Source organism: Mobula birostris, chromosome 15 (assembly GCF_030028105.1).
Source record: "Mobula birostris isolate sMobBir1 chromosome 15, sMobBir1.hap1, whole genome shotgun sequence".
NCBI lineage: Eukaryota > Metazoa > Chordata > Chondrichthyes > Myliobatiformes > Myliobatidae > Mobula > Mobula birostris.
The window spans coordinates 6,854,085-6,869,058 of NC_092384.1; the positions used below are offsets into that span (position 1 = coordinate 6,854,085).

Here is a 14,974-nt window from a genome sequence, read left to right on the forward strand (position 1 = left end):
TGGTGTCAGGGTACGAGATGTCTCGGATCAGGTGTAGAGTATTCTGTAGGGAGAGGGTGAACAGCCAGAAATGTACATATTGTTACCAGTGACACAGGTAGAAAAACAGAGGAGGTCCTGAAGAGAGAATTCGGGGAGTTGGGTAGGAAGCTGAAAAGCAGGACCTCCAGGGTAGTAATCTCAGGATTGCTGCCTGTGCCACGTGCTAACGAGCGCAAGAATAGCATGATCAGGCATATTAATGCGAGGCTGAGGGACTGGTGTAGGGGGCAGGGCTTTGGAACTCTGGATCATTGGGGCCTCTTTGAGGGGACGTACAATCTGTACAAAAAGGACAGGTTACACTTGAACCCAAAGAGGTCCAATATCCTAGCAGGCAGGTTTAATAGAGCTTTTAGGGTTCAAACTAATTTGGCAGGGGGATGGGAACCGGAGTGATAGGGCTAAGGAAGGGGAAAACAGAAATAAATCAAAGATAGCACGTAACAGAGATTATAGAAAGAACAGGCAAGAGATGAGGCATAATCACAGCCAGTGGGATGAGACACAGGGCAACAGAGGTGTGGTGCAGTTAAAACAGAAAGTAACAAATACCGGACGGAAAGTGTTGTATTTGAATGCATGCAGCTTAAGAAATAAAATGGATGATCTTGAAATTCAGCTACAGATTGGCAAATATGACGTTGTGGCCATCTCTGAAACTTGGCTAAAGGATGGCTACCATTGGGAGTTGAATGCCCAAGGATGTACGGTGTATTGGAAAGATAGGTTAGTAGGCAGAGTGGGTGTGGCCCTGTGTATAATAAATCATTAGAAACTGATAACATAAGATAGGAAGGTGTACAATCTCTGTGAGTTGAGTTAAGAAATGGCAAGGGTAAAAGTGCCCTAATGGCAGTTGTATACAGGCCTCCAAAAAGCAGCCAGGATGTGGATCACAAATTATAGCAGGAGATAGAAAAGGTGTGTCAGAAGGGCAATGTTATGATAATCATTGGGGATTTTGACATGCAAGTGGATTTTAACATGAAAGTGGATTGGGAACACCAGGCCGGTACTGGACCTCGAGAGAGAATTTGTAGAATGTCTAAGGGATGGCTTTTTAGAACGGCTTATTGTTGAGCCCACTTGGGGATTGTCTGTGCTGAATTGGATGTTGTGCAATGATCCGGAGGTGATAGGAGAGCTTAAGCTTAAGGAACCCTTAGGGAACAATTATCACAATATGACTGAGTTCACTTTGAAATTTGAGAAGAAGAAACTAAGTTCCAGTATTCCAAAGTGTCAGTATTTCAGTGGAATAAAGGAAATTATAATGGCACGAGAGGGGAACTGGCCAAAGTTGACTGGAAAGGGACCCTATCAGGATGGACAGCAGAGCAGCAATGGCTGGAGTTTCTACGAAAAATGAGGGAGGTGCAAGATAGATATATTCCAAATAAGAAGGAGGAGAAAATGACGACGCGATGCAGCACGCGTGGCCTCTCCAGTGAATGGTATCTGTAATCTGTCAAGTAGAGGACCGTGCACAATTCTGATTTGATGGAGACAGACGTGAGAGTACAGAGGAACATCTGGAGAAACTTCTGAAATGCCTGCTCTGCTGCCGCTGCTACTGTGTGGTCCAGAATCTCCGGAGCATAAGGCCTCGAATCCTCTGCTTTGCTTGTTTCAGCGGCCGGGGCTAGGTCAAAGGCGCTTGGGAGGCTGTATCAGAAGGGCTGGTCGGAGGCTGGAAGTTTTTAGATGGACGGACTCGGTGTCTGCTGTGGTCAGCTGCTTCCAAGGCATCAGCAGTTGTCGGTGCCTTGGAGGTTTATGGCAGGGCGTTTCTCCCTTTTGCCGCCTGCTATCGGGGACTCGGGATTCGATCAGGACTTGAGACATTTTTTTTTTTTACCGTGCCCATGGTCTGTTCTTTATCAAATTATGGTATTGTTTTGCACTGCTGTGACTATATGTTATAATTATGTGGTTCTGTCAGTGTTAGTCTTTGGGTTGTCCTGTTTTCTGTGATATCACTCTGGAGGAACATTGTATCATTTCTTAATGCATGTATGCATTTCTAAATGGCAATAAAAGAGGACTGAGTGTTCTCATAATCTACAAATAAGAAGAAGTTTTTAAATGGAAGAAGGACACTACTGTGGCTGACAAGTGAAGTTAGAGCCAAAGTTAAAGCAAAAGAGACAGCATACAAGGAAGCTAAAGCTATGGGAAGATAGAGGATTGGGAAGCTTTTAAAAAATTGAAGAAGGAAACTAAGAAGGTTGTTAGGAAGAAAAAGATGAATTATGAAAGAAAACTGGTGACTAATATCAAAGAAGATACTAAAAGCTTTTTTAAGTTTGTAAGGGTAAGAGAGAGTTGAAGGTAGATACAGAACCAATAGAAAATGGCACTGGAGATATTGTAATGAGAGATGCAGAGATGGCAGAGGAACTGAATGTGTATTTTGCATCAGTCTTCACAGTGGAAGATGTCTGCATTATACCAGACATTTAAGAGCATCAGGGAAGTGAAGTACGTGCAGTGAAAATTACAACTGAGAAGGTGCTCAGGAAGCTTAATGATCTGAGAGTGGATAAATCTGGACCTGATGGAATGCACCCTCGGGTTCTGAAGAAAGTAACTGGAGAGATTTTGGAGGCATTAACAGTAATCTTTCAAGAATCGATAAGATTCTGGCATTGAACCGGATGCCTGGAAAATTGCAAATGTTACTCCGCTATTTAAGAAGTGTGGAGGCAGCAGAAAGGTAACTATAGACCTCTTAGCTTGACATCACTGGCTGGGAAGTTGTTGGAATCAATTGTTAAGGATGAGATTACAGAATATCTAGAGGTACATGACAAGATAGCCGAAAGCCATCATGGTTTCCTGAAAGGAAAACCCTGCCTGACTGACCTACTGCAATTTTTTGAGGAAATTACAAGCAGGGTAGACAAAGGAGATGCAGTAGATGTGGTGTACTTGAATTTTTAGAAGGCCTTTGACAAGGTGCCGCACATGAGACTGCTTAGCAAAATAGGACTCAGTGGAATTACAGGGGAGTTACTAGCACAGATGGAGCATTGGCTGATCGACAGAAAACAGTGGGAATAAAGGGATCCTATTCTGGCTGGCTGCCAGTTACCAGTGGAGTTCCACAGGGGTCAGTGTTGGGACCACTGCTTTTTACAATGTATGTCAATAATTTGGACTATGGGATTAATGGATTTGTGGCTAAATTTGCCAATGATACAAAGATAGATGGAGGAGCGGGTAGCGTTGAGGAAACAGAGAGCCTGCAGAGAGACTGAGATAGTTTAGGGGAATGGGCAAAGGAGTGACAAATGAAATACAATATTGGAAAGTGTATGGTCATGCACTTTGATGGAAGAAATATATGGGCAGACTATTATTTAGATCGGGAGAGAATTCAAAATGCAGAGATGCAAAGGGACTTGGGAGTCCTTGTGCAGGATACGCTAAAGGTTAACCTCCAGGTTGAGTCAGTGGTGAAGAAGGCGAATGCAATGTTGGCATTCATTTTCAGGGTTCAGAGGAGATTCACGAGAATGATCCAGGAATGAAAAGGTTACTGTATGAAGAACGTCTGGCAGCTCTTGGTCTGTATTCCCTGGAGTTCAGGAGAATGAGGGGGGATCTCATAGAAACATTCCGAATGTTAAAAGGCCTGAACAGATTAGATATGACAAAGTTATTTCCCATGGTAGGGGAGTCTAGAACAAGAAGGCACAACTTCAGGATTGAAGGACATCCATTTAGAACAGATGCGGAGAAACTGTTTTAGCTAGAGGGTGGTAAATCTGTGGAATTTGTTACCATGAGCGGCTGTGGAGGCCAAGTCATTGGATGCATTTAAGACAGAGATAGATAGGTTCTTAATTAGCCAGGGCATCAAAGGGTATGGGGAGAAGGCAGGGGAGTGGGGAAGACTGGAAGGATTGGATCAGCCCATGATTGAGTGGCGGAGCAGACTAGATAAACCAAATGGCCTACTTCTCCTGTATCTTAGGGACTTACGATCTTATGGAGCAGAAAAGACCAAATGTGGCCTTTGCAGTTGTACAAGGGTGTGCTGTGGGATGTGGGGTTTGTATTAATGGAAATGGAAAACAGGACAGTAATAGTCCCTTACAAATGCTACAAGTGGAAAGAAAGGTAATAGTCCCTTACAAATGCTACAAGTGGAAAGAAAGGTGTTTAGTAATAGCTTTGCCTTGGGGATCAAAAACTATGGCGGTAAACTTTTGGATATGGAAGCTGGCGGGACAAAGGTCATTTTCAAAGAAGATCCCTATCTTTCTTTAGAATTTAGGTCGGATGGACATGGTGGTGAGAACGAGTGAAAGTAGAAGTACAGGGTGTAGAGTGAACGCTAGAGATCCCTGTCCAGTATAGTGGAGGGGTGCCTATGACTGGACGAAAGGGAAGTGATGTTGATCAAATGTATGTGATATATACACTTGGAGAATGGAATAGTGTTTATGGGAAACTAGTGCAAAGATAGCTAGCAGTTCATTGGCTTGCATAGATTGATGCTTGCCTAGGGAGAAGATCCAGTGAAGATCTCACCTCTTCCAAATGAGTAGTGTGCGCCAGGCAGCTTTTGACTGAGGCCTCCTCTGCCTACTTTTTTCTATCTTCCCCTGTCTTATCTCATGCAAGTGTAACCTAACTATTTGATAAGAGGCTCCTTCAACTGCCCTTAGTGAAGAAAATATGGAATATTGCAAGATGCCAGAATTGGAGGAATGCAGAAATTTTGCAGAGGGTTATTGGATTGGAAGTTGCTTATGAAAGAGATGAAAAGAATTACAAATTGCACTGTTAAAACTTTTAAGACAAACTATTTGCATTGGTTCATTCACAAGATTAGTTATACTTTTAATTGCCCTAGCTCCCTATATTTAACATGTATAGCATGTTCTGATAATATTGCAAAGGAAGTTATCTCTCAAGTTAACTAGCTCATTTTTATATCCAAGATTCCGGAATTCAAATTCTAAGCAGTCTGAAGAATGCCTGAATATATTTTGTTAAGTAAGAAATGAAGTTGAGATGCGGATCAGCTGTGAATTGAATGGTAAAATAAGCCCATACAGCTGAAGGAGCTTCTGTGCCAATTATTGCCAAGTGCCAACTTAGGAAAATGTTGCTGATTAACATTTGCTCTTGTTTCTTTAGGTTCTGGAAATGCTGCAGAGATTTAAGGATTCCACCATTAAGCGTGAAAGGGAGGTTTTTAACTGTATGCTTCGTAACCTGTTTGAAGAGTACCGCTTCTTCCCCCAGTATCCAGACAAAGAACTGCACATCACAGCCTGCTTATTTGGTGGAATTATTGAAAAGGGGCTGGTCACATACATGGCATTGGGACTTGCACTGCGCTATGTTCTTGAAGCTTTGCGCAAACCATTTGACTCCAAGATGTACTACTTTGGCATTGCTGCACTAGACAGATTTAAAAACAGGTATGTTTTATACAAATAGTTTTTAATATTTATATGGGATTCAGCTTCACTTCCCTAACAAAGAAAATTGGTATTAACTCATCAAAATTTGGGGGAGACAGCAATTGATCTTATTAGTATTTTCGGCAAACAAGAGAAAATCTGCAGATGCTGGAAATCCAAGCAACACAGACAAAATGCTGGAGGAACTCAGCAGGCCAGGCAGCATCTATAGTAAAAAGTAAATTCAACGTTTTGGGCTGAGACCCTTTTCAGCATTAGTTTATTTGCACTAATTTGCTTCAGGTTGACAAAATTGAATTAACCTTGCACATGTGGGTTGTAATCTCATATCTTTATAAAATAATTAATTCCACTGCAAATATATGCAGTGGACACTTGTCCAGATGGCTTTATTCAGAAAAGTGAAATTGTCACTCTGTCTTAGGCCTTGGTTATTAAAATATAAGATACTTGGTAGATGTGATGTGTAAATTAATTGCAAAATCTTAAAGTTCTTTATTTCCCAGTATTGAAATCTCTATCCTATAACAAAGATCGCATCACTTTTGTAAACCTGTGTAAATTATTCAAGTTACAATAAGTAGTTGGAAAATTGCCCAAGCAAGATTTAAGAGATGCCTTAAAACAATGTTATGGGACTTGAACAGGAGAAAATAGCATGAGTAGGCCACTTAACCCTGCCATTCGGTTTGATCATGGCTTATTTGCCCCAAACCTCAGTTTCTCTTTTGTGACAGTTCCTCAGTTCTTGCGGATCTTTACTCTTTAACTATCCCCAGTGATCTCACTTTCACATCCTTCTGAGGTAAAGGGAATTCCAGATCTTCCATTTCTACCAATTCCTATGCACCTCAGTTTTAAAAGACCCCACTAAGCTTAAAATTTTCCTTTTGGAAATATCTCAACATCTCTTCTGTTAACTCCAAAGAACATAGATCTAATTTCTTAAACCTCTTTATTGGAAGAGCTTCTCATCCCAGGACTTAGCCTTGTGAGCCTCTTTTGTATTGCCTCCATTGCCAGTATATCTATTCTGTGCAAGCTGCTCCAGGTATGGCGCCTCCAATACCCTGTGCGGCTGTAAGTATACTTAATCATTGAGCACCACAGCACAGAAGTAGGTCCTTTGGCAGATGGAGCCCATGCCAACATGTTCTGCATGGTCACTTTGACCTGCACCTAGATCATAGTCCTCAATACCCTTTCCATTCATGTGCGTATCCAAACTTCTCTTTAGTGTTGCGATCATCCCACATCTCGCTGGCAGCTCATTCTATCCTCATACCACATCAGTGAAGATATTTCCCCCTCGGGTTCCCCTTAAATATTTCATCTTTCAGCCTTAACCTATCTAATACCCCTCATAATTTTTTGTGTCTATCCAATTTCTCCTCATTCTTCCCTGCTCCAGGGAAAAGTATCCCAACCTATTCAACTTTTTCCTATAAAGCAGGTCCTCAAGTCCCAGCAATATCCTTGTAAATTTTCTCTACTCTTCCAAGTTTATTGATATCTTTCTGGTAGGTAGGTGACCTGAACTGCACGCAATACTCCAAATTTAGCTTCACTAACGTCTTGTACAACTTTAACATAACATCCCAACTCTTGTACGTGTCCTCTGATTTATGAAAGCTAATCTGCTGTTGGATTCTGATGCTTTTGCAATCCAAAGTTTCTTTGGAAGTCAAGAATCAGGCATAAAACTTGTTGCTTATGGCCATTTTATTAAGTGTTACAAGAATGAAGAACGAACAACAAGTGCCAAAAGAAAAAAGAAAAGATGAAGAAAAAGCAGTCATGGTTAGCTCATCCTGCGACTAGTGACAATAAAATTCCTGTGATAACAATTAACCTATAAAATAGCCAGATTCAACTGACGTGAAACCTGCAGAATACTAAGAGGCTTCTAGAAAGATACAGTAGTGTACCATAATTGCTCAAAATTGCACTGAATAATTACATGTGCACAGGTGATAATATAAAAATACAAGCAAGCATCGGAAAATTAAACTACAAGGAAAATACAAGAAAAATAACAATTTCACACCCTAATCCAACACTGCCAAAAGCTCTCTTTATGACCACATGTGATTCCACTTTTAAGGAATTATGGATCTTCATTCCCAGTTCTCTTAATTCTACCACACTCCAGTTTTTTTTTTAAAAAGTTTGTCACGAGCCTTGTGCTTATGCCGGTTTCTGTGGCATGAAGCAACTGAGAGTACGAGACTCCCCTCCCCACCATAGGACGCCAGTCTATCACGAGGTTAGCCCCCCAGCATTTTTGCTGGTACCCATTCTCAGCTGGATAGACTGGAGCATTGTGTGGTTAATTGCCTTGCTCAAGGACACACACGCTGCCTCAGCAAAGGCTCGAACCCACGACCTTCTGATCGCTAGTCCAACGCCCTAACCACTTGGCCACACGCCACACACCTACTCCAGTTTGTCCTCCCAAAATGAACTTGGTTTTCAGGGCTGCTTGTCTGCATCAACTTCCATCTGCCATTTTCCCAGCTGTCCAGCGAGCTTTATGAGCTGCCCAAATGTTGTTGCCATCTGCATACTTACTGACCCAGTTTACCAAGTTATCAACCAGATTGTTGATAATGTAGTAACAGACCCACCACCAATCTCTATGGCACACAACTGCCCCTCCTGCAACCAAGTGTCATTAATGGTTGCAATATTATAATTCTATATGCTGACCTATGTTCTAGGCTCACCTGCCTTACCTACAATACTCATTGCATTGAAATAGACACAACAGAAGAGCATTAGTCCCACTATGCTTAACTTTTTGGTTCCTGTCTCTTTGTGGGCTTCATGTCTTCTTTTCCCCACAAACACTCAAGTTCAAGTTTAATTATCATTCAACCATACTAGAACACCCATGAATCCAGCCAAACAAAACTCCATTCTTCTGAGGCCAAGGTGCAAAACACATTACCGACACAAGGCACATATAGCACATACAGATAACAAGTAAACATACAATCATATAAAGAAGTATATATAGCACAAACCTCAGTGAGATGTCCTGTAAAATGATGGTGCCTGGGTATTATTGGCAAGAACAAGCAGCCGTCTGTAGTCACAGACACACTGCAGCCTTGTCTTTTCACCAATCAAACAGCACTAACAGGAGGGGCCAGCCACCAACCCAGCACGGACACCGAGCTACACTGCCTATGGCGTCTTCCCTCCTCGACTGTTGCAGCAGACAAGTCTGGAGCCTGAGGCAGAGTACTCTCTACAACCAAGGCCATGCAGCTCTCCCACCATTTGTCTTGCCAGTAAAGGGAAACAAGACTTGCTGCATTTTACTTTATCAATAATGTGATGACAAGAGAAACATCCAAGATAATCACTGCAGTAGATTGCACACTATCTTTGCGTACCAACTCCAGTGCCTTCCTTTAGCAGGCAATAACACAGTCTGCACCTTGTTCAGCTCCTCTACTAACGAGCGGTTCACTGATGGGGTAGACTGGAGTACTTGAAGTTCTTAAAGTCCAGCATTGTCCTGCAATCGTAAAAAAAAACACGAAAATAGCTTTGGTTTGCCACTGAGGGGCTGCTGCATTCGAACTCACCACCATCTTGCCGGAAGACTCCCATTAGCTGCCCTAGGAATCTGGTTCCACTTCCTTTGCAACTTTAGTTTAACCCCTTCCTCTGGAACAGCGCTAACAAACTTTTCCACAAGAATATTGCTTCCTTCCAATTCAGATGCAAACCATCCTGTTTGTAAAGGTCCCACTTTCCCTGGAAGAGAGTCCAGAGATCCAAAAATCTGAAGCCCTCCCTCTTACATCAACTCCTTAGCCATGTGTTAAACCAAATTATCGTCCTATTTCTGGTTTCACTAGCGCATGGCATAGATAGCAATCCTGAAATCACCACCCTAGAGGTTGTGTCTCTTAACTTAGCACCTAACTCCCTGAGCTCACTCTATAGGCCTTGTCACCCTTCCTGTCTCTGTCATTGGTAACATTGTGGACCATGATTCCAGTGGTAAAACTGATGAACATAAAAAGAAGCAGTTTTTGGCCATTAGTCCCGTCTTAGTTCTCCCATAAAGCTGTCTAATTTTACTCACACCTATGCTATTCTTTCTTTTTCTTATTTATCTCATTCAATATTGCTACTGATTCTTCTTCCACTATCCTTAAAGGCAGTGCAATCCAGATAAGAGCATTTTCAAGTGAGAATAAGAAAAAATCTGAATGGGAATAGTGTGAGAATAGTAACCAGCTCACCGGTTTATTGGTGAAATGGACAGTGGGGGAGCTGCATTGGCTCGGTTGTGGTGAGGACAAGGCCTGGCTGGGCATCCCCCTGTTGCAGTCGCCCTGGAGAGGAGATGCTGAGGCTGTGTGGGAAAGGTCTCTATGGGCAGGCTGGAATCTGTTCTAGCTTGGGGGCTGGACCCTCCCATTGGCATTGTGCTCCAGTGTTCACTCGATGCTGCCTTCCAATGTTCTGTTGGTGAAAGAACAAGTTGAACCAAGAGAACTTACCATGCCATGCCAATCATGACACTCAGGGACTTGGGCTATATAATTTTTTGTGACTGTATGCTTATCTGAAATCGTAACCATATGTGCTACACACACACACACACACACACACACACACACACACACACACACAAAAACACACACACACACACACACAAAAACACACACACACACACACAAAAACACACACACACACACACACACACACACACACACACAAAAACAAACACACACAAAAACAATACTGGAGGAACTCAGCAGGCCAGGCAGCTTCTAATGAAAAAAGTACAGTTGAGGTTTCGGGCCGAAACCCTTCAGTAGGACTGGAGGAAAAATGCTGAGGAGTAGATTTGAAAGGTTGGGGGATGGGAGAGAGAAACACAAGGTGATAGGTGAAACTTGGAGGAGGAGGGATGAAGCAAAGAGCTAGGAAGTTGATTGGTGAAAGAGACAGAAGGCCATGGGAGGAAGAAAAAGGTGAGGGGGGATGGGGAGTTGCACCAGAGGGAGGCGATGGGCAGACAAGGGGATGGAAAATGGTGGGGGGGAGGTGTGGTAGAGGCATTACTGGAAGTTTGAGGAAATGGATGTTCATGTCATCAGGTTGGAGGCTACCCAAATGGAACATAAGATGTTGTTCCTCCAACCTAAGTATGGACAGTGGAGGAGGCCATGGATGGACATATCAGAATGGGAAGTGGAATTACAATGGGTTGCCACTGGGCGATACTGCTTGTACTGGCGGACGGAGTGTAGATGCTCGGCTAAGCCGTCTCCCAATCTACGTTGGGTCTCATTGCTATACAGGAGGCCACACTGGGAGCACTGAACACAGTATATGACCCCAACAGACTCACAGGTGAAGTGTAGCCTCACCTGGAAGTACTATTTGGAGCCCTGAATGGTAGGGAGGGAGGGAGAAGGTGTAGTGGCAGGTGTAGCACTTGTTCTGCTTGCAAGGATAAGTGTCAGGAGGGAGATCAGTGGGGAGGGACGAATGGACAAAGGAGTTGCGAAGGGAGCGATTCCTGTGAAAGTGAGAAAGTGGTGGGGGGGGGAGATGTGTTTGGTGGTGGGATCCAGTTGGAGGTGGCAGATGTTTCAGAGAATTATGTGCAGGACGCAAACTCTGGTGGAGTGGTAGGTGAGGACAAGAGGAACCCTATCCCTGGTAGCGTGTCGGGAGGATGGGGTAAGAGCAGACGTGTATAGTCCCTGTGTTATGTGTTGTTGGCGATGTATTTGCCCTTGGCCCCAGAGGAACGCTGTTTAGTTTTGCTGTATTCATATTTTGTTTGATAATTAAATTGGAGCTTGATCTAATACAAAAAAACTGGCAAGTGCTGGAAATACTCAGTAGGTCAGGCTACACCTGTGGGAAGAGAAAGAGTTCACATTTTAGGCCAAAGACCCTTAAATATTTTCTGCTTCTTTTGACAATGGCTTTAAATCTCTGTTCTTAGTATCGTACTCTGTGCAACAGAAACTTTTTACTGAAACTGTCTGTGTTTTCGTCAGATCCACTAAATATCCTCTGACCCTTCAGTTTACGAGGCCAACCTCGACATCCTTCAGCTTTCATACAATTCTCAAATCTTTTGCTGCCACTCTTCGACATCTGTCTTGCCCTCTCAAGAACTGAACATACCTGAAGTCTAAACAGTACCATTGTTTCCTTATTCATCTATTAAAATCCATAAATTCTGACTGTTATCTTAACACAAAAGAATGTTGAAATAAATTCTCTGCTTCTGTACTCCTAATATTGTACTATTTAATTCCAGCTGCCTTTTTTTTTACCAAATGTACCAAATCATGCAGCAGATAAAATGTTTTTAGTAATTATGATAGAGTCATTCTGGCTGTATACAGAGCATTCCAGTTAGCCCCGTTTACCCTTCCAGCCCAGAAACACAAAAATTGGAAGAACACAGTTGGTCAAGCAGCATCTGTGAAGGCAAAGGATGGTCAATGTTTCAAATCTAGCCCTGTGTTTATTCTCTTCAAGGGCTGTCGTAGTTCTTTCGAAGGCATTGATTACCTATACTTCCAACCACCCTCATAAGCCTCAAGTTTAAGGTCATTATGTTTACTGTGTAATTTTTTTAAAGAAAATTAGTATTCTTTCTAACAAGCCTCTATATCTCCTGGACAAAATCTTAAATCTACTTTCCCTGGTCCTTGTTCCCCAGGTGAGCACAGTTTTTCTTTGTTTGCCTTTGCTAAACTTGTCATAATCTTAAGCCCGTAAGAGATTGCCCTTCTACATCCTCCTCCAAGGGCAAACCCAGCTTCTGAACCTAACCTTGTACATGTCATCCCCCTTCCTGGTAAATTCCCTTCTGATAAATTTCTTCAGCACCCTTTCAAGGGCCATGCATGTTTATGAAAACTTGATCAAGACAGGTCTTTAAACTCTGGTTAGGCCACAGAGTGGTTTGTTCAACAGCACAGCTCAAATTTTGTTTACTCAAAATTCTGCTTTTAAAATCCAAGTTATGAAATTTGCTTTGCTAACTACTCATTCGGTATATCCTGCCTCAATAGATCTATGTACATGAACCCTGCAAATTCCTCTTACTGCACATTTCAGAATTTCACTGATGTTTGTATGGCTTCTACTTAGCCCTTCTGCCAAAATGCATCATTTTACACTTCTCTCTTTTACTTCATCTGTCCAGATCTGAAATTTCTGCTCTAAATTGATCTCTGTTTAAAAAGTTCAGATGCTATGAAAATGTTGAAAAGCTAATATGTAATGAGAGATGCAAACACGAGGAAATCTGCAGATGCTGGAATTTCAAGCAGCACATAAAAATTGCTGGTGAATGCAGCAGGCCAGGCAGTATCTATAGGAAGAGGTACAGTCGACGTTTTGGGCCAAGACCCTTAAACAGTTAGTCCTGACGAAGGGTCTTGGCCCAAAACGTCGACTGTACCTCTTCCTATAGATACTGCCTGGCCTGCTGCATTCACCAGCAATTTTTATGTAATGAGAGTTGGACAGTTTGGTGAAATGGAGGACAATTTATTTGAATTGGATGATATCAAAGAATTAAAATAGTAATTGTATTCATTTCTGCAAAGTGTGTGTTTGCAAACCTTTTTCATTAAACTTTGATGTCAGTGGTCAATTTTTATACTCTTTGACTGTATTCTGTTTATATTAATTGTCTTATGAATACCATTTTTTTCTAACGATGAACTTTGTGGTTGTAGATTGAAGGACTATCCCCAGTATTGTCAACATTTAGCTTCTATTGGCCACTTCTTACAATTTCCTCATCATTTACAGGAGGTAAGTGGTACTCTAATAGTGGTATGAGTGTTTCTGTAAATAAAAGATAGTTCCTTAGTTTATTCTGTATTAATTCCTGACAGCCAAACCAGTGGTCTTCATGACTAAGGTCACATTTGTGTTGTTATGATTTGTAGCCTAATGTTGTTTCGCTACAACTTAGAATCTGCCTTTAATGAATTTAGACCTAACTTTTGATGTCGTCTTACTGTGCAACTCTATGTACCGCAAAGCATATCATTCAGTTAGATTTGAAGTAGTTGTGAAATGGCAAATTTTGAGTGTGTAAAAATTCTCAAATGAAGTACAGTATGATTACCGGGCTGTGATTTTGCTGAAATAGGTTGGAAGTGGCAGTTTTAATGCTGATGATATTCAAAAGGGACATGGGGAAAGCTCAAAGCCGTTGTGTTCCCAGTAAAGTATATAGTATCCAATACCACAATTCCATATCTCAAAGGACATAGTGTTGGATTAGACAAAAAGGAAAGCTATACCATTGCAGTGTTCAATGCTGCAAAGTTTTCTTGTGAGTATTAAAAGTACATCTTAGACCATAAGATATAGGAACAGAAGTAGGCCATTCAGCCCATCGAGTCTGTGCTGCCATTCAATCATGTGCTGATCCAATTCTTCCAGTCATTCCCACCCCACTGCCTTCTCCCCATACCCTTTGATGCCCTGGCTAATCAAGAACCTATCTACCTCTGTCTTAAATGTACCCAATGACTTGGCCTTCACAGCCGCTCGTGGCAACAAATTCCACAGATTTACCACCTTCTGACTAAAGTAATTTCTCCACATCTCTGTTCTAAATGGACGTCCTTCAATCCTGAAGTCACGCCCTCTTGTCCTAGACTCCCCCACCATGGGAAATAACTTTGCCATATCTAGTACAATTGTAAGATCGAAAAGAACAATGTGGTGCAATTTGAACCAATGGATATTACTTATAAATTGCTGGAAAATATAATCAAGGAATGATGTTTTGTAAATACATAAAGCAAACGAATAAAGGGAAAAATAGAGACCAGAAATGTAAGTGTGTGTAGAGGCAGAGATGATAATGATTGAAGTCACCATAATCACTGTAGTTTCCTTGTGTGTTTGACTCTATATATGCTGCTCAATTGACAACCTGGAGAATTGTCCTTGTAGTGTAATCACACTGGTATTTTCTTACTACTATCCTTGATTGTTCTAGGACATACTTTTGTAATATGTCCCTGTAATTTGTATTGCCACTCCTCCACTTCTGATGCTCCTTTCCCTATTCTTGAAAACCTATCCTGGAGTATTTGTCTTAATTTTGACAGTTATTGCCACAAGTTTTTGTTCATACACCCCTCTCCTACCCAGGCATGAATCATTCAGCTTCACAGGTGGACTATAGTATAGTCCTACCTGAACATAAAACCTCTCCATATGATGAAGTTTACTGCACACTGATTCAGATGTGTACTGGATAGTCACTTGTGGCACACTTCTGAGATGTCTGGTTATGACAGTATTGATTAAATTAACAAATTTACTTAAATATACTGGTGCTATTAGGCTTTTATTTCAACAATACAAATATGAGACTTAGCAATAATGGGAAGAAGAGGTGATGGACCTAAAGGGTGTGCAGGAGATGTAGCTTGGTCACTGTTTCCTGTTCATTGATGGAA

At 41.8% G+C, this 14,974-nt stretch overlaps 1 protein-coding gene across 1 annotated transcript in view; it reads left to right on the plus strand.

The window, feature by feature from the left end:
• The window catches only part of cnot1 (CCR4-NOT transcription complex, subunit 1), a 220,410-nt gene that overhangs the window by 113,651 nt on the left and 91,785 nt on the right, over positions 1-14,974 (plus strand). The window contains 2 exon segments of the mRNA XM_072279270.1: positions 5,194-5,480; positions 13,226-13,304. Coding sequence (XP_072135371.1) covers positions 5,194-5,480; positions 13,226-13,304 — 366 coding nt within the window.